We start from the raw sequence: 26,800 nt of genomic DNA, 5'->3' as shown, positions 1-26,800 counted from the left end.
TGCTATGGTATATACTTATTGCATAAAATAACATTTTTCTCAGACAACTACAATAACACCGAGTGGCTTTACTGAGTGGCTTATGCATATGCCAGTTCCAAAAATATAGTAGAGCAAACTCTGGAGGATAGCAGATCCACTTTCTCCTGCCCTGCTTTCCCTGCTATAGAAGTATTATATTAAATAGAAAGATTGCAGGACCAAAACTGAATAAAGGACATTTTTACTGCAAAAGCAGAACTACTGTTTTTATGAACTAGCTATAGGGGAAGTGTCTCACATTGAGCAAAATATCTGAAGATGAAAAACTATTCAGCTGATGTATAGGCATGAGTGTTGCTAGCATGTTAGCTTCAAACTCTTATGAAACTATTCATGGACTCTGCTCTTTGCAAAATACGGCCTCTAGGACCAATACCCTATCCACAATCAAAAGCACATCACTATTGTCTCATGGCTACCTCAACATCATCAGTAACTCATTATCTGGCTATTCAGAATTTACTGACAGAGAAGACACATTCTACAGCTTGGTGTTGTGACCAAAAGATTGTGTAATCTTCCCAGTTACAGCAGCTGTCTAATAAAGGATATTGCCTCTATCTACTTTACTTTGCCAAACACATTCACGGGGACGCTAAATGGGCTACAAGCATCCCTCAAGCATGCAGTGATGGGAAAGTTAACAGTCTCCAAGTCTGAAGTGGCAAAATAACAGCCCAGATAGGACCTCCAGGATGACAAGGAACACCGTACGCATGAAGTGTAACACACTTCAAAGAACTGTGAGCAACTTTTAAATCCACTTGCAGCGGTCTAGTCAGATCAACTGGGTATTTCTGATGGCCAGAAGCAGATGTACATAACATGAATTTATAGAGGTGACACACAATCACACACACTCTACTGAACCATACGGAAGGGTCTGATTCCATCATATTAACACCACATCCAGAGTTTAATCCCTACACAGCCTGGCCTAGAGCCACTGTGTCTACTTCCCATTACTCGCCACCTTCTACCTCTGTATTCAAAGCCAAGCCCAGCCCTTCTGCTTCAGCAATGGAGGGACTAGAAGCAAGCATTGCTTCCTCCTGGCAAGCGGCAGCGCACAGCAGTCCCACACGTGGAGTCTGCTGGTCCTGGAAGCGATGGGGGGAGAGCGACTTAACCTGCAAAGGACCCTCTGCACAACTTCACCCTGCAGCATCTGCCGTGAGGAATGAGTCCTGCAGGGAAGACTCCCAGACCCCCACAAAGATCTACTGGGGGACAAAGAAGCAAGTAAGATGCCCCATTACTCCCACAACTAGAGTCTCACAAATCCTTCCCCCAAAGGATGCAGCCGTGTGATGACTCTCAGGATAATCACTCCCTGTTTGCTGTCAGTATGAGTACTCTGCAATACTGGAAGTGGTACCTCCTACCACCGCCACAGAGCATGAGTCCACAGTGCAAAGAAAAAGCTATCTGCAGTGGGACATCAGGTACTGCTTTAAGAGTTTTACACCAAGGAATCTGACTACGAATCACTATTTCTGACAATGCACCTTGATCACATTGCTCTCATTTCAAAGAAGCAGTACTGTTGAGGGACCACTTCATCACAAATTATAAAATGAGGTACCCATGACAAACATTCATTAAACAGATGGCATATTAACAGATGAAACTGCATTATTTTTTATAATCTTCACATAAAGAATCCGGCATTTATTGCTATACAAAGTCTGCTCGATTAACACATGCAACATTTCTGGTGCACCTAAAACTTTAGAATTTTTTTATATTTTTCACTTCTGAGGATGAAGAGAAGTGAGAACATAAATGTTAAAATTAAAGAATAACAATGCAACACCATTTGGCAATGTGACACTGTCAGTTTTCCAAGTTTAACAGCAGCTGGGAAAAAAAGTATGTCAGCAATTTCCTACAATGTTTTTCTGGGAGATTGAGTAGGAACATTCCATACAACAGGCATATTCAGAATAAAAGAAAACACTGTGTTCTAGGAAAAGTAATTTTATACACTTTGCACTCTATTGTCCATGATGGTTCTTCAGCTAAGCTGAAAATTTAAAGTTTTAACAGATTTTTTAAAAAAATCCAGAAACATAAGACTTGCTTTAGGTTTTACTGTTTTTGTTTCCCATGTTGAGTCCTTCCCATAGGTCACAGCCTAAATGCTGTTACTTACGACTTTTAGGTCTTTAGTACTCTTTTCAGGAAAGTTGCTGGAGAGAGCTCAAGAACGACAAGCACAAGTTTCTTTACAGAAGTGCTTAACCACAGCCCTATGTGAAAAAATGAACAATTATTTTTTCCCAGAAGGAGAAATACTACAGCAGTAACACACACATGCAATAACCACCAAGCTATAAAACCAAACTCTGGCTCTGATATAATACAGAAATTGACTTACTTTAAATGGCAAACTACAATACACATTTTAACTGCATACCACAAAATAGAACATGTTTAGCTACTATAAATTAATCCCAACATATTTTAGGATTTTGTTGAGAAGCTTCCGTATGGGAAGGTCTAGCTACATTGAACTTAAATGAAAAGAGTTTACAGAGCTTAAAAAAATTGTCACTTAAGTAAAGAAAAAATAGCAGCATGCAGTGCCAGATAATCTGGTGGAGGGTTAGAAGAAAATAATTTTGGAAATTATAAGTCACAGCACAAGAAAAGCATCTGTACATTGTAGAGCTCACCCAACTGAGCTCAAACAAATGGAATCTGCATATTGTTTAAGTAGCTCTATTTCCATCACTCAGTTGGTTCTCACATGCTTATAAACTCCCTGGCCTAACTACAGGATTTCTGTAGAATCAGAATACGAAAAACTATGTTCCTCCGACTGCAAACTTACTAAAACTTGTCCACATTTCTAAAGAGCTGCTGTAACCGCACCATTAACACCCCCCCCCCCCCCCCCCCCCGCCAAGCCTCTTCCTCTAAATTACATTAGTGACACAAAAAGTTCAGGAAGACAAACCAGACCTTGCACTTGTCTGAAGTACTGAAAAAAACATTTTCTCTGATCTATTCATGTTAGCATCAAAACTCTTTTTTTTCCTTTTTTTAAAAGAAACAACTCCCCAGGATGTTCTATTGTGGACACAACTCGCTGCAAAATGTAGAAAAGCTACTCTTAAGTGGAGATGGATCTCATGAATAACAGTTATGCATTAAGAATGAGAAGTCCATCTAATGTGAACAACTAAATCAAGTATCAATTCTCCTCATTTGTTCCCTATGGAAAAGTACAGATTTTATATTAATGCTTTGCATTAGACAAAAGCATCTAAATTGCTCTGGGAAACCGTGATTTTAAATTGATGCATGTTTTGTATTGTTTTTTTCATCTTCTTGATTTTACAATGTTTATTCCTGCTGTTTCACATCTTCAGCAGAAGTCTGTAATTTTTTACTTATTCCCAAATACAGCAGTGACACTACTGTATTCCCTTATGCCTAAGACCATCAAGTGTATTCTTCAGTACAAAAGGGTGCCAGATGTTTTATCAATCAGCTTTACTGCATTCCTAAGTAAGGACCATACTCTAATGCCTTCCCCTCAGGTAAATGAACAAGGGAAAACTTTTCATTTTGTGACAATTCCAGACTACTGAGACCACTGTCACTTTGCATTTAAACATTTTAAGGTTATAAAGTAAAGGTAAAAAGCAGTATCTTAGTCTCCATGCCAAGTATCATTTTGATTTTGCATTTCCTTAAAAACCATCAAATTACCAGACAAGTCCACAGTTGCATCAAAATAAACCTTGAGAGCGCTGGTATGGAAGCGGTACTGCAGCCCCAAACCAATTTTTCTGTCAGTTATGGCATTAAGCTCTGGTGTCTTCTAATTCTCAAAGTTTTAGAAAAGCAGAAGCAGACTGTCAAATAATGTAGTCAATACGTAACCATTGAGACTTTTGTACTGAAAAATAAAGTTCATTTTGGCAAGTTTGTGAGAGAATAGAATACTATTACCAAGTCCATTTCACCATGGTGAGCAACACAACAGCATGGAACTTTCCACTTTTCTCCTTAGCAAGATTTCACATCAGTGTGCGCACACAGTCATGTTCAAAGCCTGGCCTGACTTGTCAGCACACAGCCATCTGCCTCTTACAGAGCCACCAAAAGGAGCCTTTGATGGAACTTCAGGCAAAACCCATCCTTTAAATTCTGGGCATATCTGACAGTTTAGATTAGAAAATTTCCAAATAAATCCCATAGCTTCATTATTAACACAGTATTATATTTATTTTTTATTATTGCATTCACATAGTCTGTATTTGAAGTATATTTTATACATACATATACTATTATATGCTTACTTATATATATAAAGTATAAATTTACATTATAAATATATATGTATATAGCTTTATATGAAGTTCAATGTGTTTTATGTTAATATTGCATTATAACTTGTTAATAGATTGTTAATGGCAGTATCTCCAATAATAGGCATTATCAAAGAAAATGTCTACTTTTAAAAAAAGAAAGATAAAGAAAAACAAGATTTCTGGATACATTGATTTCCTTCATGTAAATTTTTCATCTATGCTAGTTTGCAGTTTTTGGAGGCAGACGAAGGAGTTTGCTGATTTGGCGAAGGAGCAGGGAAGGTATCAGTGCTGATAAGATAATATTTATTAGCTACATCTGCTATAACTGCTTTTTATAGACTCCATCAGTGCAAGACAGTTACTCTTGAAATTTTTCCTGCCCTGAAAGGGACACTACCTTAAATCCTGTTTGGTGTTTAAAGCTGACAAAACTCCCTTCTCTTCTCTTTCAGTTCATTGTGTAATGAAAACCTTCAGGAGCAGCAGTAAGAAGACATGTATTCTGAATGAGCACTTCACACAGTTTTATCTGTCATTTATCTTTGATATTTATTTTGGCTAGTGTCTTTCTGGAATATTATTCAGACAAAATTAAGCCTAGTTAAGTAACCTTACAATAAGAACCATAGTAAAAAGAAAATTAGACAACTTTACAATGTACCAAAATTTAGTGACCTAAAAATCAGGAGATGAAATAGCCCTAATGCTATTGTTACAGCTATCACCAGTGAAGACTATGTAAGTTTCTCCACAGCACAAATTAAACTAGATTCCCAGTTATTTCTTCTTTTTCTGGCTACCTGCTGTTTCCAAGATGCTGACCCACTTGTTAAGAATAGCCATATTTAGCCAGCCACAGTCTTCACACAAAGGTCTGCAAGGAAGTATAATACAGAGCTCTCACACTAATCCAGCAAACACATGTGAAAAACAGTACAAAACAGCATCAACAGGAGAAGAGATGCTACTGCTTGTACACAACAGATCATTTCTTACAAAAAAAGGATAATTATCACTATGTTCAAAGTTTTTTAAAAAACAAAACCACCACAGTTGCCATCTAAGAAAGAAAATAACCAATAAACTTTGTAATATCTATTTTTAAACCATCTAGAGAATTTACTGGAGGAAAAGTCCTGTATCCCCAGTAAATAAATGTTAGTTTCTCCTCTGGGATCTTTGTTAAAAATCAGAATATTATTTTGTGCAATACTTTCTATTCAAAAGAGTATTTTTTTTATTTTCAGGCAAGCTATTTTCTTATCTGCTTATGTTTGTCCACTAACATAAACAGCCAAATACTGTCAAACACTAACCTTTTATTACATTGCAATTAAAACAGTAGCTAAAACCACAACAAAACCATGCAGCTTAACTCACTCCATCTGTCCACATGTATCAAAGCACCTAGAAAGAATGTTAGTCAGATTTTAATCATTGAAGTCATATAGCAAGACTGAATTCAAGTAAGAGGTGACAGATCAGATGAAAGATAGTTAAATTTTAACCTCGACCCCTAAGATTACGTTTGACATCATGTTGTTTTAGTATCAGTGAAGACACCTGCACAAAGAATCTCCTTGCTCACAGAGAAGGGAATAAATGTAAATATTTTCAAAGCCAAAAACTTCAGGATATAAATACCTCACATTCAAAAAGCTGAAAAGGATACCATATATTTAAAGTTGAGAAACAAATGCACATCCATAAGTAATATTTAAGTCTATAATTAATTATAACATCATGGTCCTACAGATTCCATACTCTCTATACCACATTCTATTTTAGGCACACAACATGACAATGTCTCTATGTTACTAATGCCGAGAATGATGTTTGTGATATATTTAATATCTCAGTTATTGATTTAGACTGCTTGGTAGATACCTGATACATACAGTATTTCCATAACACAGTGAAATACAGAATTAAACAAGAGGTAGCTAAGGTTACCCTGGTTGGCTGCACAAGAGGAACAGTTTCAGAAAGACTGAAGTATATTTAAGGAAAAGAAAAAAGATTACGGTAGGCTGAGCTGGCAATCTGTTCCAAAGAGCTCTTCTTGCAGGGGAGATTCATATTTATTGATGCTTAAAAACAGGTGGAATGTTGTTTTAAAATGCATTTTTTTAAACACATACTATTTTCATAATGCTTTGGGACTATTAATTGAAACTCATTCATTCCAGATTAATTAGGAGGCAACAATGTTTTTAAGGCATTTAAATATACAGAACCAAACCAATTACATTGTAGTACTTGAGTTTACTTCTAGATGCATGGCCAAGAAAAAAACTTAATAGGAGTATACTCACATGATACACCGGACTTAGAACGCATATGCATGAATTGTGTTAAACTTTCTCTTATGTAGCCATAGACTATTGAAATCTCAGTCATGTAATAAAAAATTGACTACTCATTTCCTGTTCAAAACCAGGAAGTATTTAGTGCATTTACCTGCAAAGTTGACTGCCTTGTCACGATCTAAGACAACATTTTTTTGTAACATTTGTCAAGACAGTAAATATAGAAGTAAAGATACAGCAGAAAATAAACCACGAAGTTGGCAGAAGGATGCTACCACATGCTGACGAGAGCACTGCCTGCAGCTCACTGCACCTCAGTAAGGAGCCTCTCCAGCGCTGGGCACTGCTGTAAAGAAACATCACGGGTTCAAAGCACCACGAATCAAACTGGCCTCCTCCAGAAGGCTGCCAGTTTTTCACATTCTTCAGTGGGAAGAAGATTTAAAGGCACCATCTTGCAAACGGTTCAAGGACCCAACCTGAAGATGCAGTAAGGAATCCTCTAACACCTTTCCAACCATGCTACAACCAGAACAGAAACCTAAGGCTGTGCAGAGGACCACTGCCTGTCTCCGTGCACTGCGACCCGGTCCACGCCGTACAGCGGAATACATTCTGTCACACAGAGAGAACAACAGTCAGCAGCAAAGTAAGATGCAAAAAAAGCCAAAGGACAACATTTTGAGGAAGGGACAAGGTATAGCAGGGAAGAGATTTTAAAAAAATACAATTAAAAAAAAAATCCTTACTTAAAGATGCTCCGACCCACAACAGAAATGGTAACTAATGATTTTTACATGGTCTTGTTTTACTACATAGATTTTAAGCATTAATGATGTGACCATGTGGTCAGGTTTGCACCAGCTGAATTCAAATATGAGGTTTCTCTGAGGCCTGCAAGCTATCACCGAGTAGCATGTTTGATGTGGATTAAAAACATTTGCATTAAGTTTCAAAAGCCTGTTAAAGCATTATGCTGCAGACTCTTATTTTATACACGCTTAATTTTACTTTGTGAGCATCCTAGTAATCTATTATATGTGCTGTTACATTTGCATTCTCAATTAATTTCTGATAGAATAAAGACTCAGAGATAAACACTTTAAAATATTACTTAGGACACAAAAATATATTCTAGGATTTTTGATCCAACAAAAGCAGGCAATTTTTTTCTTTTTATGATGGAGTAAGCACAAGAATCTTCCTGTATACTCCTCAGATTAGACTGTACATATTCTTTCTGTTTTATTTTAGAACCACATTCCTCCCTCCAGGCAATTCCATACATCATTACAAATCCTTATGCAATTTTATCCGGGGTTCTATATTTATTAAGACACCTCATCTTAATAGCAACGTGCTTCCCTCAGCATGAACCAGGCTTTTAAAACAGATTGCAAAGAACCCCCCCCCCCCCCCAAATTCTCATTCTAACAAAATTTGCCAATGTCTCACAATTTAAAGCACTTACGCGAAACTTACAGATTAAACAACGGTTCCTACAAAGAAATAAACTATTCTTTTTTCCATTTGGTGACCGAATTCAAATGCCACATACATACTTTTTATCTGCCAAGATCAAATCCTTCACATGCAGTTATTATGCACAGCTTACCTTCCTAAATAACATCATCTATTAAAAAAAAAATAAATCAGAAATATACTGAGTGAGAAAAGGTGAGCTAAAAGTAGTGTAAGCACAAGTTAAGTCACAAAGTGGTCCTGTATACAAAGGATGTGTAAAAAACCATCAAAATCCTGGAGCTATGCACTTCTTCCTTCCACTGCTCTGAAGAAATGACTTCAAATTATTTAAACAAAATGCTGCTTTTGGCATGCATGCAACTTTTGTTTTGGAAGCATATGTATTTTACACATGTTTATACCAGAAGTCACCAATCAAGTAAAAATACACTAAACGGGTAACTTGCTTATAGTAGACATTATTTTGCAAATCATCTATTGATCTGGGTTGGAAATTTTACCTGAGTGAAAACCATGCACAATATATCAGAACTTGTCTGAAACAAGTGTATCTCGGCACTCATCTCTTTGGAGACACAGTGCACATCTCAAAGCCCTCAGCTAGGGCTTCAGAACTTTCTAAACCACTGTCATCAGCTTCTAAGTCTGGGAGTCCAGAGACTTCTACTAAAGCCCTGATAAACTTAAGAGATATATTTAATTTAAGCACTCTCCCTAGATTATCCTATGAACTGTGGCACTGAGTTCTCCATAGCCCTAGGATTTGTAAAGAGGCCCTCCAGTATATTGTTTTGCCTTCTCCACAGTGGCAGAACCAAGGGGGTCTTCCCTGAACAAACTGGTGTTTGGGGAATCCTTCACAGTATTCTGGTTTCTTTAAACAGTGTAAGGCAGTAGTTCCAAAATAAATTTTTGCGGTGGTTACATATGTAGCCCTGGAAAACTAAACTAAGCTCTAGTTTTAATCATTAGAAGTATTTTACTCCCAGTTGCTTGGATTAACAGTTTTCATATCATTGTGACAGACAAAGTCACCACTATCATGTGTGGCCATCTTTGCTTCTCTTAAGAATCATTAACATTGCAAAAACTGGAAAATGGTGAAACATTCAATGCAGTTTGAAGTGAAATAAAAAATTTAACACAGTCCCAAAGATGACTGTTTCAATAAACAAATTTTAAAGAAAATGAGAATTTCAGAAGTATCAGACACTAAAAAAAATTAAAATGGCACAAATGGTTTGTTAACCATTGTTATAAGCATTATCTTAGTATTTTCAGTATGATCATGTATCTGTTTAAGACCTCCAGGACAGGAATCCAGTCTCTTACCTGGAAGAATTGTAGCACATTGCTGACACAACACAAGCAGTAGTAGAAATGGTAAGAGAACCAATTAGACTACAATTGTGTAGCAGAAAGTATTAACAAGAACAGACAAAAAAATTGCTGTAAGCAAGCTGTGTTTTCCTCTTCACCTCAGGTAAGCAGTATCAAATATTTAAGTACCAACTAATAGTCCAACAACCCTAGGAAAAGAATGCTGAAACAAAATCATGTTTATCAGCAAACAGACAACATTTTGCACATTTATAGCTTCATATATGTGCTAGTTACAACTCCAGTTAGTTTCATTTGGAAAACAGTGACTTAGACTCAGCACAAAATGTGACACGCTGCAGGGATGGCAACTTTTCAAGGGTGAATCAAATTATATTCTTCTTTCTGAAGCTAGTGACTAAACATGTCCGTAAAAAACTCAGCAGGGGCAGGAGATGCTGTCTCTGGTAGCCTGCTGCTTCTCAGAGTTTTCTTATCATTTGCAGTTTGCACACGTACTACATCGATGCTACAGTCCCTTGGCAAGTTCCAAACTTAGTTGGAGTGGGGAGCCCAGTCACTCATCGCCTCTCACAAAGTGCTACAGCCTCCCAATGTGTGCTACTCCAAATTCACTTGTACACTCTTTGGCAATCATGTACTTGATTCTTGACCCTGATAAAGGTAACCTAACTGACTGCAAAGCTGACTCATGATGAACAGCACACTTTAACCAAAGAATTCTAACAGCGTTAGGCCATATAATGCCATATCAGTATCGCAAACTGCAAGCTCTGAGATAATAAAGACACAGTAGACAATACTGCAAGTCGATCAAGGCTACAAATCATATACCATTGTGTCATTTGAATTACTACTAAAGAAGAAAAACAGCCAGCATAGTATCACTGTAGTGTGTAATGCAGCGTGTACGTTTTTGACCTGGCTGTTGTGTTTAGGATAACAGAAGAAACACTTTTAGTGAAATTCAACATAAATCCCTGTTCTAAGTTACACTGGTAGAACAAAAGATCTTACTCCCCTGGCCCCCTTCTTTCCCCTCCTCCTTTATACAAGCTGACTAGCTCATTTCATTTAAAAAAATTGACCTAGGTTTTCCCAGCACAGGCTATATCTAGACCTATAGCACAGGCTATATGGTCTAGGATACTGTCAATGTAACTTCACTGGTAAGTAACAAGTGCAGACAGAACTGAAACCTGGTATCTATAAAAAATTCTAAAAATATTATGTTAATTTTGCTACAAAAATCTTTATGCAGTAGAGATTTACAATTCGCACTAAAGAATTATTCCAATATATATTAGTTGTACGTTTCTAAACAGTAGGTCAACAAATGAAGACAGAGAATGAAAATAATTTCATAAATCACTTAGTGAAGCTCTAAAGAGATAGTATGAAAGATTACATCTGAGATAATCTTACATTAAATAGAAAGTTTTATTATGAATATGCTACCCACTTAATGTAAGCTGTTAAACAGGTAAGTAGCTGTGAAAATGCTGATAAAAAACTGGGCCAAAAAAAGTTTTTAAAAAAAAAACCCAACCTGAAAATTTATTGCCAGAATAAACAACAATTATATTAGAACACAGTAACCAAACATAAGCCACTACAAAATAAGACAGACACTATCCATACAACTCACAAAAGGGAAACAGATTAACTGACCCTGCAGGACCTTTGATTCTACAAAGACTTGTAGACAGGCTGAATCTCATTCACTCTGAGCAGAAGTCAGAAGTGCCAATGACCAATATGAGCAGGATTAAACCCACTGCAGCAGCACGTGAGGACTGGAATTAAATAAAGATTTAAGAAACTAGGTACCAAAGGTATCAGTCTTTGATTTTAAAACAATGAAAACCTTTAAAAAATAATAATAAAAAAGAATACTGAATTTGCAGAACTTTAGCTCCAATGTGTTGTTTGCAAGCTTCAACTGTAAATTGTATCTCTGAAGTTGTCTAGAACAAGGTACAGCTGAAAAATTTCTGACTCGTTTGATAGAGACTAGTTTCATTGAGACTAATGGAAAATCTAAACAGAGTTCTTAACTTCGACAACTTAAACTAAACAAACAGCAAGTATTTACAACGAAGATTTTGATTCTGCAACAAAGCTATTAATGGTTGTTACATCTTGCTTAGGACAAGAACGAGAATTCATTCAGTGGCTCAAATTATGCTTATACCAGAGTCCCATACACATATGAAATTGGTCTTAATGACAGGACTTTTAAACATAATGCAATGCTGCTGAAAAACAGCACATAACTAACCATAAAATCATATTCTTTTGGCTCTTTACAGTATGGAGATACACTGTCACTTTGTCAGCTTCACTTTGTTAAGTATTTTAAATAATTACCACCCATTTTGCAGCAATTCATTCTTAAGATTCAACAGTAAAGACTATATTACCAAGGAAAACTGGGAAGCACTGTAGCATAATCTCACTGCATTCTCAAGAGCAAATGCTAGGCCCTGTTGATGAGACAGAAGTATAAACATTTCCACTACATATTCCTTTATTACCACAATGATAATGAAAATTATGCTGTTTAATTTCAAATATTTGCCTTAACCTGTAATATTTCACATAACTATGCTGCAAACATTTACACTACATAACATACTGCAACATGAACAAACAGTTCAGAATTGTTTGCCAACAGAGTCTCAAGCAAGGCTGCTCAAGATCAGTTATAATGAAAAGGAAAATAATAGAAAGTAAAGTTATCCACTGCTAGAATGTGAAAAGCGTCTCCATTTAACAGGATTGCACAACCTCTGCACTGAAAAAAGATTGGTTCAAAACATAAAATAAAGGTGATATACTTGTTTCAACACTCTGTTTTGCTTTTGAGTATTTCTTGTTTCTGGCAATGAGAAGCCATAAGTGACATCTAAACTGCTTAAAAGATTTGCAGTATGCTACTTTGGCTCTATCACTCTGTTGCTCATAGCTTTAACAATCCAGTTCCACTTTCAGTTTATTGGCCTTAGTGTTATGCTCTGCATGGCCAGTTCTTAGGTAGTTTTAAAAAGCTCAACACATTAATTGCAGCAACATGGAGTACAAGACATACGGAGAACTTTTGCCTGTAACTACAATAGCATCTCCAACAGTAGTTTTACTGGAAAACTGAAAAGTTTAAATTGAATAAACTACTTAACATTTGCAGAGTCCATCCATTTACTGTCTCCAAAACCGAATCAATTAAATAAACTGTAGACTTTTGGAGTTCCCCCTGAGAATTAAAAAGTGTACTTGTAGGACTATCCATGCATTACATGGAAGCTACTCTATGAACACATCAGCAACAGAACTAGATTGCTTCACTCAACACCCTTTAAAAGTGATTACTTCCTGCATTTAACACTTTTTATATGTACCTACATACACACCTATTTATGCAAGAGTTCCATACATATATGAAATTGGTCTCGATGACAGGACTTTTTAAACATAACACAATGCTGCTGAAAAATGTCACATAACTAAACATAAAATCGTATTCTGTTGGCTCTTTACAACAAGGAGTTGTTTCCAGTAGGATTTCTAGTGGAATAACGGATGCCTTCCTCACTAGGAGCTGTATACAGAAAAACCAGTTTGAACATGTGCTGTCCAAGGAATCAGGACTAATAGCTAATCTCTTTAGAAACACGCTTATTGAAAAACTGGAGTTTCCTAAGAAGATGCAGCTTAGAAATTCTCCATGATTAAGACTGTACTACAAAAAAAAAATTTTAAAAAAATCTTTCTTTGTTCTTGACTCAAAAATAAAGGTTGCTTTTTATTTGCCTGCTGTTCAGCCTGTTCGGTATCTGTTAAGAGACAAGACATCGAAGCATACAAACTGTTGAATACTTCCAAAATTTCCTAGATGTAAGTAAAGGAACGGCACCGCAAGCATATACTGACCTCTTCCCCCCATCCCACCTAAACCCTCTGGCCTAAAAAACATTTAGGTCTTCCAGTCTTGAAATACCTAACCAACTCTAACTGACTGTCGTGGTTTAACCCCAGCCAGGACACTGACAATAACTTCCTCTCCAAAGGAAGAATGGGAAAAAGTTCACTACCTCCATGAAAAGAATAAAGTTGGGAAGTGTAACTGTATTTTGGAACTTGTGAAGTTTATTTTGTAAATAACGACTACCTGTCCTTGAACATAACCTTCCGAGTGCACACTGATGCTCCAAGGCAAACTAGCTTTTAACATCCATAGCACACATTTTGAACATACTAAAAGGAAATCATCCCTTTACGTGTGATGCATTTCAGACAAAGTATGAGATATAAAAGCACCATTTTCGTGAAATGCTCTTTTTTAAGGGGAAGAAAGGTGCACGACTGTCTAACAGCACCCTGACGTGTAGACGAGGCATCGTGGAAGGAAGACAAGCCCTCAAAGTTACCGGCCAAACGAGGAGCTCAGTAGAGGCCCTGTGCTTCTCCAAACCGCACAGCTGCGTCGGGTTGCGTGACCGGGGCTGTCAACCGAAGGGGGCAGGGGGGGCAACGCTCGGTGCTAAGGCAAACCCTGCCTTCTTCCACTGAAGAAAACGGCAAAGTTCCCGTCAGCGAGGCGAGAGGCAGGGTTAGCTGAAGTGACACGCTGCTGATCCCGGCTGCCCGGAGCTGCCTGACGGCGCTGAGGCGGCCGAGGTCTGACCCCTCGGACCCCGGCCCGCCCGCAGGCCGCTCCTCCGCGACCGCCCCCGGGACCCGCAGCCCCGCGCCCGCCCCCGGCGCCAGGCCCCGGCTCCCCCCCTCCCCGCTGCCCGCCGGCGGGAGGCGAGGCTGCCGGAACGGGGATGCCGCTGCCGCCGCCGCCGTCGCCTTACCTGAGCCAGGACCGTCGGGAACACGCCCGGCCGCCCGCTGTAACACGCCGCCAAGGAGCCTCCCCCGACCAGGGCGGCGGCGGCGACCCTCCAGCTGGGCGGGCGCCGCTGGCTCCGAGGGGGCCGCAGCCCGGCGAGCCGCCCTCTCAGCGGAGCGCGGGCGCCCACCGCCAGCGCCGCTCTCCACGCCGCCATCTTCCCGGAAGCCGCCGTGGCGCCGCCGACATCGAACCGGCCCCTCCGCCGCCGCCGCCGCCGTAGGCCGCGGTGCGCATGCGCAGCGCCGGGCCCGGGCCCGAGGCCGCGGGGCCGCTCGCTGCCCGCCCGGCGGGGCGGGGGTGGGGCGGCTCCGTCCCATCGGGATCGTGCTGGCCCCGCTCCGCGAGCGGGAGGGAAGCTACCCGCAAAACCGGAGGGGACGGAGCTGGCAGAGAGGTAACGCAGGCAGAGGTGCGCAGGGTCTCACAGCAGTGACCGGTGCCGCAGGGCCGCCTTCCCGCCTCGGAAAGGCGCCCCGGCTGCCGGCCCCTTCACCCCGGGCCGGGTAGTCGCCTCAGGGGTGAGGGGAGGCGGCAGGGCCCCCGCTTCAAGCGTTTCGCTGAAAACAAGCTGAAATGGAGGGGCCGGTCGGCGGGCAGAGGCCCTGCGCGGCCGGCCCGGGGCTGTGGGAGCTGTAGCTGCCCCTGGCGCTCCCCCGGGGAGGGGAGAGGGCCCGGCGGGTTGCTGGTGGAGAGGAAAGGCGGTGGCAGGGTCAGGCGTTTTGTTTGTGTGAGGGAAGGGGGCACCGAAGGCCTCGGTGGGCCGCAGGGAGCGAAAAGGGGCTTGTAACGGCCCTCCGGCCCCGAGGGTGCCCCTTGCCACCTCTGTGTGTGTCTCTCACAGAGCTCAGCTTCACGTTACGCACTGATCTGACTCTTCTAACGGAGCTTTAAGCCACCGCTGAGTACCTGAAGAGCGGTGGGTCGTGAGTTGGGTTTGAAGGCCGGCGGGAAGCCCAGCGCACAGAGCGAGGCAGGCTTGGTGAGCCTGCGCTGTGGCAGGGCTGGCCTGGCGCCTGTGCTGTGCAGTTAGGGTTTTCTGAGTGTTGGAGATGTCACCTATGGATGTGTTGCTCTGCGTACGTTCCAGAGGAGAAACAACAAAAGCATGTAGGGTTTCTCATGAAATACAGATGACAGAAGATACTGTTTACAGAAACTGACATGGCAGAGGTGATAACTGAAAAGCATTACAAATTGACTTGACCAGCAGTAATCACTTGTGTCAAAGACAACTACTCACTGTGAATGCTTCAGAGTCCTTTTTTTGTCCATTACCATAGTTTTAACAAAGGTCTCTAGCCCTTGATTAGATTGAGTTAGTTGATCACACTCAAACATTAGTTCGTTGATCACATTCAAACATTGGGCCATCTGGGAATTAATGATACAGCCACATGAAGTTAAGTGGAGAGGAAGATAAATGTCATTTGTTGGTTGGCAGTGCCAGTATCCATGTTTTCAGAGTAGTTCTAGTGGCTCCATGTGCATGCAATTTCCCATTACTTTGGTCTTTGGTTAAAGGCCTTCAGGATGTAATCAGTCCATTTTAGCAAACTGTTTCTTTCAGTTCTTTCTGATATGATAGCCAGTACTGTGTTGTCAACATTACAAATGCTGTGGTACAGGTTCTGAAACATGGAAGTGCCTTTTTGCCCTCTATCCACTAACAAAGAGTGATGACCCATCAGTGCCACTAAAGTAATTTTAGTTCACTCTCCTTCCCTGACCTGAATTTGGAGTCATGAATTCAGTTTCATAGATGGTAATTTCAGTCATCTACCTAATGGCATCTCAGAATTTATGAAGTCTTCCATTAGCTTGTTGTGTTCACTCAGTGTCATTCTGTGCAGTGTTTGAGACATCTTCAGGAATGTGCCACCTGACTCCTTAGCAGGATAGAAACCCTTCAAAAACACCTTCTCTGGGAAACACAAATGACTGCTTATTGCAAAATCACCCAGGAGTGCAACATGCAGGGTGAATGGTTTCCATCTCCACAGACTAATGTACATTGCAAAATCTTTTTCCTATCCCCAGAGACCTAGAAAGTAACTCATACAGGAAAATCCTTTCTAATCCCCAGATACCGTAAAACATAGCAGCAAAATCCCTCTATCGTCATACACAAACACACACTGCAAAATCCTACTTCTTCTGCAGAGATGTAAAACTTACAGCAAATTCCTGTCCCCTGTTTGTATTTCCCTCTAGAGAGACAAAATATTTTCCATCCCAGTCTTATAGTTTGACACAGAATATTTGCACAAACACATTAGGAGTACTTCCCTTTCTGTGTCAGCCAATAACAAGCACTTCATGAATGCTGGCAACATCCCAGGAACATTGTAAAGGATGGCTGAGAGATTTGAATTCTGAATGCCAGATCCCTTGATGTTGAACACAAGACCACAACACAGGTAAGCAGGTTTAGTTCAGCACCCTGCCAGGCATTTTCAGTTTTTCTTTGAGTAAGAACGAAATAAGTAGGTCATTTGTCTTTCCTCAGATGACATTCCTGACTGGAACAGATACAACTGCAATGTGAATGGAGAACTATTCTCATATGACTGCAAGCACGCAATGCTGATGGGGAAGTTAAGTGTCCTTAGCCACCCTTTCTCTCCCTGCAGTAAATTCACCCTGTGCGTACAGTGTCTGGGAGTGCAAAGCTACTGCTGCGCTAACATGGCTCACACCTCTATTGCCATAACCAGGCTGGTATATTTGTGGGTGCTAGAACGTATGCCTAAGTAGCTAGAAAACCCTTGGCCATTAAGACATAGCCCTGTTTCACCTCCTGCAGTATCACTGCAGGGTAGTTTATGACAGAAAGCAAAGATAGCTGTCATCTGTAGAAATGACACTGACAGTCTGGTAAATATAACAGGAGTTTCATCAGAAAAATTGAGCTACATAGTGACAAATGTCATCAACTACTATGTCCTGTGGCACTAAAATGTTAGTTCAGAGGCTCCCTTTCCCATCCTGCTCAGTTTGCTCTTCCTTAGCTCTTGTAAGCAGAAATCATTACATTTAGCAAGCTGATATATCTGGTTTTTTAACAAGGGCTTTCTACATGTTGACTTCAGACTTTGTACTAGAGATGTCTGTACTGCTGAAAATTTGCAAAAGCAAATGAAAGGTCTAATATCTTTGCTTAAATGTTTAGGAATGTAATTTTCCTGTAAGAGTCAACATTCCATTGAATTGTTACATAACTATACTTCCATGCGGTCATTTCTTGTTAGGCATAATGAACATAATGTGAAGTCACATCAAAAGGCAAAAACACACTACCATGAAACAAAACCCTTGTGACTCCTGTGATTCTTAGGAAATCATGTTTGGCAGGAACTTAATTTCTTCCAAGTTTTGTTACAAAGTCAAAAGCAAAATTAAAAATACCAAGTAAACCTACAGCTCCACATGCCTGAAGGTCCACTTCCACATCTCAGTGTCTTTTTAAGAGCATTAGGCTAAGTTCCAGCAGGGATTCTCTCTCTGCTAGAACTCCAATCCCCTCAAGAGCATTAGGCTTAGTGCCAGCATTCATTTACTCTTGTAACAGCTTAAATTAACTCCTGCTACATTAAATCTAAACCCTTTCTTACTATTTTAGATAGAATAAGAGTTGAGAGATGGATTCAGTCATCCAGTCTGAGGGCCACCCATCATGCTCGTCTGTCTTTCGGGACTTCAAATGCTGCATAACTGGATTGGGGAAGGCAACGACCAGCCATTTGTGAATTGAGAGAGGGGCTGGCAGGCCATCTTTTATATACATGACCCCATTTCACGAGAAATAGCATGGGAGTGGTCTGACTTATTTACCCTATGTACATTTGACAGTATGCTCCAACCAAAAGTAAGATTTTGGTAGGCTAGCCACTGTGCTAACAATATTTCAGATACTTTCCTGGAGGAGCTGAACAGACAAGCTAATTGAAAGATGGGAAATAGCACTGCTTGGTTTTGTAGGTGAAGAACTGCACCATAGGTTAAATTCTGCCCAAAGTCAGACAGAAGACTGAAATGGAAGGTCTCACAAAGCCAGACCTTCTTTAGCCCCTTCAAAATTACATTGGTCTTCTTAAGAGTATTACTTGTATTTTACTTCAACAGACATGAGAGCAATCTGTCTGCCTATGATTACAAGGAAAACACTCTGAGGTAGATAAGGATGTAAGCACAAGGAAGACAAGTTTTGTTAAAACTGATAAAATAATCCTAGTGCACTTTGAAAACTACTGGGTGATTGGATAAAACTGGACAGTTGTTAAAGCTGGCCAGCCGATACCTTGATATCTGTCCAGATTCTGAAAGGTCCTGTACCAGGGTTGTTTATGGTGAAGGTTGGGACTTGACTTCCAAAAGGGATTTCCAAAGCTGCTTCGTATGCTAGAGAGACTATTATTCATAGAATCATAGAATAGTTTGGATTGGAAGGGACCTTTAAAGGTCATCTAGTCCACCCCCCCTGCAATGAGCAGGAACATCTTCAGCTAGATCAGGTTGCTCAGAGCCCCATCCAACCTGGCCTTGAATGTTTCCATAATTGCTAGCCATCCCTCCTCCACAAGAAAAAAAAAAAACAAACAGATGATAGATCAGTTTCAAGGAAGCTGAAATACCTTCCTCTGATGAAGAAGCCTTAAGATGACAGTGTGCTGTTAGTTTACAGAAAGTCCAGTTATTTTATAGGCTTTGGAGATGATGGACATGGAACTAATTACCAGACAGGCAACATTCATCCACTAGTAAGACTGAAAATAAATGTGAACATTTTGTGGCTAGATAACACAATTCAGCTCATAAATAAGAGTTCACAGCGATCTTTTCATTTAGGAGCTAGGCCATAAATATAGCTTATCTTGCAAGTATTTTCAACTTGCTAAAGTCACTTGAAAGCTTATCATGATAGAGTCAATTTAAAAGGAAAAGAATTAGAATTTGCCTAAGATATGTGTCCCCAAATACTTCTCATAGCATTAATTTATCTTGACATTTCTAACACACTGTCTTCCCACACTGTTCCTATGTAGTTAGCTGAAAAACACCTTGCTGGCATATGTAACAAGTTCCCTCAAACTTCAGAAGAAGTACTTTCTTAAGTCAAGTTGAAAAATCAGAGAAAAAAGTTGAAAGCAAAATTCTTATTTTTAAAAAAATTAATTTGAGAATTGAAGATACTAGTAATGTAATTGGAAATATTTTAAAAAACAGTTTCTAAGTTGGCAGTGGCTTTTTTGTGATAAATATTTGATTCATAAAAGAAATTGTACGCAGACTGTTGAAGTACTGCTTTTATGTGACCAAAAAAATGCAGGTCAAAACTGATCCTCTCATGATGGAACGTGCATTTTTTTGAATTTGAAAAATATATTTGTTATGGCTCTTCAAGTTAGGCTGTAGGTCTCAATTCTGTGACGAGTTACATATATTATGGCTAATATTAAGCATTTTGAAAAGTTCTGTGGTCTGAAGCGAGACTACTCCTGCATAAAATTGACTGTATGCATAAATCTTTGAAGACTGGGGACTTTCTTGGTATTAGATGAAAACTGTGGTTCAGCTGCTGTTTTATCTTTTAATGATAAGATCCCATGGCACTTTTGCAACAATAATAGAGGTCCCCTGAAAACATTTTAAGTAATGGAATTACATTATGAGCTTTAGTGGTTAATATTTTCCTCATGGTTCCAGCTGCATAAGTTATACTTCATTTTTCTTCCCTTCCAAACATTCTTCTGTAGTGTTGCTAGCACTGATTAAAAAGATAGGCCCAAATCTAAGTGAAATCCTATAATTTTGACTTTTTACCTGTATCTTTATATACATACATATATATACACACACACATTTATATATGTTTTTTGCCTATAATATATTAATCGTAGGATTTCCTGAAATCTTAGTACTAGTGCTTCCCATGTAAATATAAAATTTTATTGTGGGGACCTTACTGTATTTCAGGGAGCGTTTCTTCTCTTTTCTTTCATTCTCTGAAATCAGCGTGAGTATTGCCATCAATTTTAATTATACCAGTATTTCAGCCTAAGTTTTATAGGAAGAGTTGGCAGCAATAACTATAGTTAAGGTTGCCTAACACTTTCCACTGTATAGATTCTGTACTTAAAAAGAGAGAGGGATGGAAATTGTACATAAGGGTACAATAAAACAAGTCAAGATTAGCAAAGTTAATTTTATCTGTGTTACTTGAAAAACCAGAAGGATTTATTAGGGACTCAGACTCTATATTTTTAAATGCAATGTGACTGATATAATTTTAAATAATTATTGTTATGTAGTTCAAAAAATACAATAAAGATGGCAAAGACATTACTTCACAGTATTACTAAAGAAACAATTATAGAATTATCAGTATTTTAACCTGTAAAATATTTTTAAAATATATGTTTTCTGGAAATGTTGAAGTAGAAGAAGCATCATATACCTTCTTTCTTGTTTCTTTTCCCAGACCGATGTCTAAAGCTACTATTAATAACACTTTGTAGTACTACTGTGATTTATTAATGAAAGTTATCTTAAATTATAACATCTTTAATGCTGCTGAAGATGGTGAAGTGTATATAATTATTTCTTTGAAAAAGAAAGGAATTATAAAACTCTAAATTACTGTTTTGGGCAATGTATTCCATTATTTTAAGTAGTGTTTACTTCTTTTGCTCAGAATGCTATTTATGATCTTTGCACCTCTTTTTGTATAAGCAGGGGAAGGCATGATTATTTTCCAAATATGTGTGTTTAGTTGTTTAGTAACTAAAATTAGTATAGGGTCAGATCTAAGCTAATAGCACGAGTGTGTGATAGAAACATACCTTCACTATAAAAGGTTCTGTGATCCTTTCATAAAAAAGTTGAAAGTCCTAATACAAAGTTCATTGTGGTCAGCAGAGTCTCTTTCCATAGATGTCTGCATTTGGCTCTTACAGAGTTGAAAAATAGCTACTTGTGTAAATATTGTGGGCAGTCTTGGTATATTTGCTAGTGAAGTGTTCCTTAGTCTGTAGCTACATCAAAATGGACTGTTGGAGCCACTTGCAAAGGCATAGTAATAATGGCACTAATAAAAATCCCTAAAGAAACTGTGCACAAAGGTGCTTTTTAGGGAACGGTCCCCACTTGGCACCATTCAGGCAGGAGCTGTTGGCTGAGTACACGCAGAGAAGATTTCCAGTCCCTTACAGGACCCTCTTCTAGAAAAGGGAAGGGTCTTGAGGGAACTTGAGGGAGTTGGTACTCTGCAGTATATCTGAATTGCACATGTCCAAGGAGGCATAAGCTATACCAAGAGCAAAAAGTGAAGATACACAGACTGGCTTATGTTCACAAAATGTAGGGAGTTTCCAGTTCACATGGCATTCACACTGTTTATGGGTCTCATGTTCCTGCAGCTTAGGTATAGCCTCTCTGTATCTGCTCTGTAATGGAGAGATTTAGTTGGAGCAGTCCAGAGCACAGCCAGGACACCTGTATGGTGCTGCTTCTGGTCCGTGAGCACTCTCTCTCTCTTATGTAGCACAAAAGATGTACCCCTACAGTATTATTCAGGATCCACAGCAAATCAGCTGTAACATAATTTCTGAGGAAAGGGACTGGTGAGGCTAAACCATGTGTAACAGAGGTTTGTGTGGAATGGCAAGAGTATGTAAGACATGGCTAAGATCTATCTGACTAAAATAAATGTCTACATATAGGTGTCTGCACCTGAATTAATTGCCTTATACTCTTGTTACAATCAATGGGGAGAAGTATGCATTGCATCTCTGCATCATGATTTGTCTCATTCTAAGATAAATGTTTAAAGTGGCTCACATGAATCTCAACCAAAGGAACACCAGTTTCAGTCTTTTTGGCTGTAAGGGGAACTGAGATGATTTTAGTTCAGCTGTAAATACCTACACCGTAAGCTGCTTTTATTTACTGCTTATGGTTGCTGCAGAGATTCTTGAAAAGGACCTCTTGCAGATTTGGATATCAATCTTGCTGGGCACATACACAGTCAGTTGGCAACAAAGGAGATAGTCAGACACAGTTCGATTATGGGGTGCCACCCTGATGACAGGTGGAAGCACGGATGTTACTTCGAGGTGCAGCTAGGGAAGAATGTCTCATTGCTGTTGCATGGGAGAAGTTGTGATACCCTCCTTACCCAAGTACTAACTTGTTACTAGGCTTATGAACATCTGTATTTGGGAACACTGGAATTTACATCTCTTTTGTGTCTTGACTTGCATGAAAAATATGCATATCCTCTGTCAGTTCAGACATCACTCCTATCATCTGCTGCAGAGAGAGCTCAGAGAGAGCTCACAAAGGTAGATGGTCCAGTGTTCCAGAGGCTACCTACCTACTTGCCTGTGGTAGTTGAAGACACTTAGGAGTGCCAGCCTTACCATGCTAGCTGCCCCTAAGCTTAACTGGGTGGGGCTCTGTGAGCAGGGAGAAGGTGACTGATGAAAGCAAGCTGTTTACTGTTCTCCACAGCAGCAAGAGAGACTGCCATTTTGACTCAGAAGACCTGAGGTCAGTCTGGAGCCTCCCACTCCATAAGCCCTGAGAAGCTCCAGGAAGCTGTGGCAGCAGTGGAGGACTGAGGACCAGCAGAGCCTATAGGTAACCTGCTGGAAACCAGGGACTGTCCACGGTGTCATCTTACCCCAAACCTACCCATGACAGCTGTCTGTTACACCTGATAACATCCCAGCACCCAAAAGAGCCCACTACTCTTACCAGACTTGGATGGAAGAAGTGGAAGGCAAGTCTGAGGAATAAGTATTGCATTATTATATTGAATAAATTGTAGGTTAGCAGTTGTTGTTACAAACTAAGTAGGATCTAAATGACTTAACACCCCTGCAATCTGTGTCTGTTCTCCTTTTAGACTATTCTGCTCCTTAATCTCTTTTTAGATAATCTCTATTTTATTGTAAGTCATATTGTGTGTATTGAGCAACTAGGTTTACTTGCTGATCCCCAGAATCTCAGCTACTACTGGTAGTTGGGGAGGTACCAGAGTCCCTGCAGGGAGAGCAACAGGGGACTCCACTGCTCTGAAGGATTAGGGTACCTCATCAAGAACTGGGTATTACAGCATCTGTGGAGGGTCACTAGAGGTTGATTGCGTTCTTTTGGTACCATGAAGTGCAGTAGGCTGAAATGACTTGTCTAAGATCTTAAAGCAAGACAGTGACAGATCTGGAAATAATCCCTGAAGGCAAAAGCTATTTGTAACAAATATTGCATTATTTGAAAGGTTTCCAGTTGATTATTGCAAATTTAAAAAGAAATAAAATTTGTGCATTACTGAACTTTTGGGGTCCACGTTTGATTTTAAATCCAAGGATGCCTATGTCTGTCTTATGCTACTACTCATCCACTGTCTTAAATCCACCTTGCATGTAATTTTAAAATTTTCCTAGCTGTAACTCCACTGATTCTAATTTGTTGTAATTTACATTCTGAAGAGACAGGACAGACTATGGTCCAATAAAAACAAGTAACAAGAAGATGTAAGAAAGCAATGGCTAAAGCATGGTGGGAACCTCCACCATCAACTTTTTGCCTTATTTAGTGCACCTTATTCTAGTTCCTTTGTATCTTTTAAATGACACAATTTAAAAGTCCCTTATATCTCCTATGACTCTGAGACAATCTCTAAGATTTTAATCTGCTTGAAGTCACTGGCAAAACTGTTCTGGACTTCAATCCAGAACTTACCTTTTGTACTTCTACGTACACTTGATAGCATAAAACTTAACCCACCTTATTCATCATCTTTGTTCCCTAGCCTTAGAAACAGCTTAGCCAGAACAAATAGTGAATGTCCTGCAGAAGTGGCTTTAGATTCCATAAAGTTATTCTCTCCTTTCTGCAAAAACTGTGCTATCCTTAGTCATGATCTGAATCATGTTTTGACCTCAAATGAGCAAACCCCCCAGACCATTACATAGTAGCATTAAAAAAAAATTACTAGGTTGCAATTGCCTCTTAAGGATTATGTTAAACATTTTAATTAGTTTGCATTTCCTTTGGTAACTTACTTTTTTCAAGGCTGTAAGCTGGTTCATTAGCCAGCACACCACATATCTGGCTAATTTGGATGCCCACATGTAATAAATATTATGGATATCATGCATACAGGCCAAAGTTTCTAACACTTCTCAAACATCAGGTAGTCTTCAAAACTCAGAAGAAAGGTTACTGCTGTCTGGATATTTAACAAAATATTTTTTAAGAAAGAGAAGATACTTGGGTAAGATAGATACATTCACATTTCCTGCATCTACCTTCTGAAGTAATTCAGGAACTAGCCCAAGTAAGTACTGAATCATTTCCAGGTATTTCAGATCTCTTTGAAAATTCATGGAGGACAGAGGAGACAGTGGAGGACTGAGAAAGGGAAACATAATAGCTTTTTCTAAAAGAGAAGTGATCCCAAGGTAGCCAGGTAGCCTAACTAATTTCCACCCCTGGATTCTGGGAAAAATTGTTAAATAAGCAGTTTCTAAAGGCCTAGAACATGCTAAGTTGATAAAAGCTTGTTGACACACCTCTGTCAAGAATATATCATGTCAAACAAAACTGATTTTCTTCTTCACTATCTTGCCTGGTAGATACAGATGAAGCAGGGAAAATTACGTAGATTTTAGTAAGGCTTCTGACTCTGTTCCCTATTGTTTTTTATAAGTAACTAAAGAAGTACGGCCTAGATAAAATCACTAGAAAGTAAAGACGGATGAGGGCCACTGATCAAAAAATACTGCGTTGAAGAAGTGTTTATTGGTGGCTTACTGTCAATTTGAGATGGCATTTCATGTAGGCTTTAGGAATCTGAGGACAGTTCTCTTCAATGTGATGGGATCAGTGACTAGACCATATGCTTATAAATTTCAAAATATATGTCAGGCTGGAAGAAGTTGGAAATACACTGGAAAAAGAGATCAGAATGGTAAAATGATCCTCCCGAGTTGCAGACATGGCTTAAAATCAAAAAGTGCAATAAATATAGGTTCTTACGCTGATGAAGGAGGAATCAATTGCACAAAAGCAAGACAGACAAAAAAAACCCAAAACCACAGATGGGACACCAAGACTGCAAAGACAACTGCTTAGATCTGAAGAAACTTATAAGCTAAATGAGATCCATACATGCGATGATGTGACTTAAAGCCAGTTCTCATGTATGATATGTACTGTCGGGGAGATAGACGGATTGTATACTCCACACAAATGATAGAACAGCTCAGGTTGGAAGATACCTTGAAAGATCATCTGGTCCAATGTTTTGTAGGAAAGGATGCCTAGATGAGATGCTTTCCAGAGGCCTGAATTGGTTTACTATCTCCAGTTTGGGACATTAAACTTTAAAAAAAAAAAATAAATAGAATTGAGTTCAGCGAAGGGCCACAGTGTAAGGCAAGAGGAAAAACTGCAATTTAGTTTAGTCTAGACAGAGGAAAATAGAGGAGGGAAGTGCTGACATCTCCCAGCATGGAAAACACTTTTCTAGGAAGAATAGTGATCAATTTAGGCAAAAGCAAGGAGAATCAGCTTAATTTCCAGGTTAGAAAAATCCTTTTTGTTACAAATATAGGGAAGCAGTGGAACAAGCTATGTAGAAGGGCTGCAGAATACTCTTCATGGGATATTTTTTTCTGGACACATCAAGTAACTATCTTTTGGGACCTTTCTTTACATATTTCATTCTGCCCCAGTGCTGTAGTTTGAGAAAGTGATCTCTTGAGATCCCTCCAGCCCTAAATTTCTTTGATTCTATGAAATCTGTACATAGATGTGCAGTTGACACAAAATGGATCTTTAAAGATTTATTCCCCTGTGAAAATGGAATGGGACAATTCTGGATGATAGAGTCTAGCCCTTAGTTTAATTTCTTATATTAAATCTTGAAGTATGAAGATTATAATGTTATTTTTTTTGTTCCTAGATACAGTTGATTTTTTTTTTTTTTATCTCAAGCTTTCTATCTAAATGGCATAAATAAAAAGTTGCTCCCCCTAGATGTGCTGTAAGTAAATCCAGGACATCTATAAACAGAAGTGATACAGCTTGGTTCAGGTGATTGAGTTCTGGGCCAAAGGACAAGAATGCCTTTATCTGTACCTTACATTTCCACTGCTTTCTCTTGAGTCCTTTAGTGTGTCATTAAAGTCATCTGCTATGCCTTCTCCTATGAATCCTGGGGTTATAATACTGATATTGTACAATACACAACCCTCTTGTTATATAGGTAATAATATTATGTGTTAGGTTTATGAATACAAAGTAAGGGTTTACTGTCAGCCACATCTTTCATTCTAGCAAATCAGAAAAATGGTAAGATGTTTACTCACGAAAGGTATCTTGTCTGGTTTCTC

General features: G+C 39.4%; 1 protein-coding gene across 1 annotated transcript in view; it reads right to left on the bottom strand.

The window, feature by feature from the left end:
• Window positions 1-14,606, bottom strand: part of MICU2 (mitochondrial calcium uptake 2) — a 149,692-nt gene extending 135,086 nt beyond the window's left edge. Inside the window, exon 1 of the mRNA XM_075050734.1 lies at window positions 14,362-14,606. Within this exon, the coding sequence (XP_074906835.1) occupies window positions 14,362-14,556 (195 nt within the window). The 5' untranslated portion in view covers window positions 14,557-14,606. The remainder of the gene's footprint in view (window positions 1-14,361) is intronic.
• Between the last annotated feature and the right edge of the window lie 12,194 nt (window positions 14,607-26,800).

Source organism: Buteo buteo, chromosome 18, assembly GCF_964188355.1.
Source record: "Buteo buteo chromosome 18, bButBut1.hap1.1, whole genome shotgun sequence".
In the NCBI taxonomy this organism is placed as follows: Eukaryota; Metazoa; Chordata; class Aves; order Accipitriformes; family Accipitridae; genus Buteo; species Buteo buteo.
Note: the sequence above shows the minus strand (reverse complement) of the source record. Positions and strands in the feature narration are given on the sequence as shown.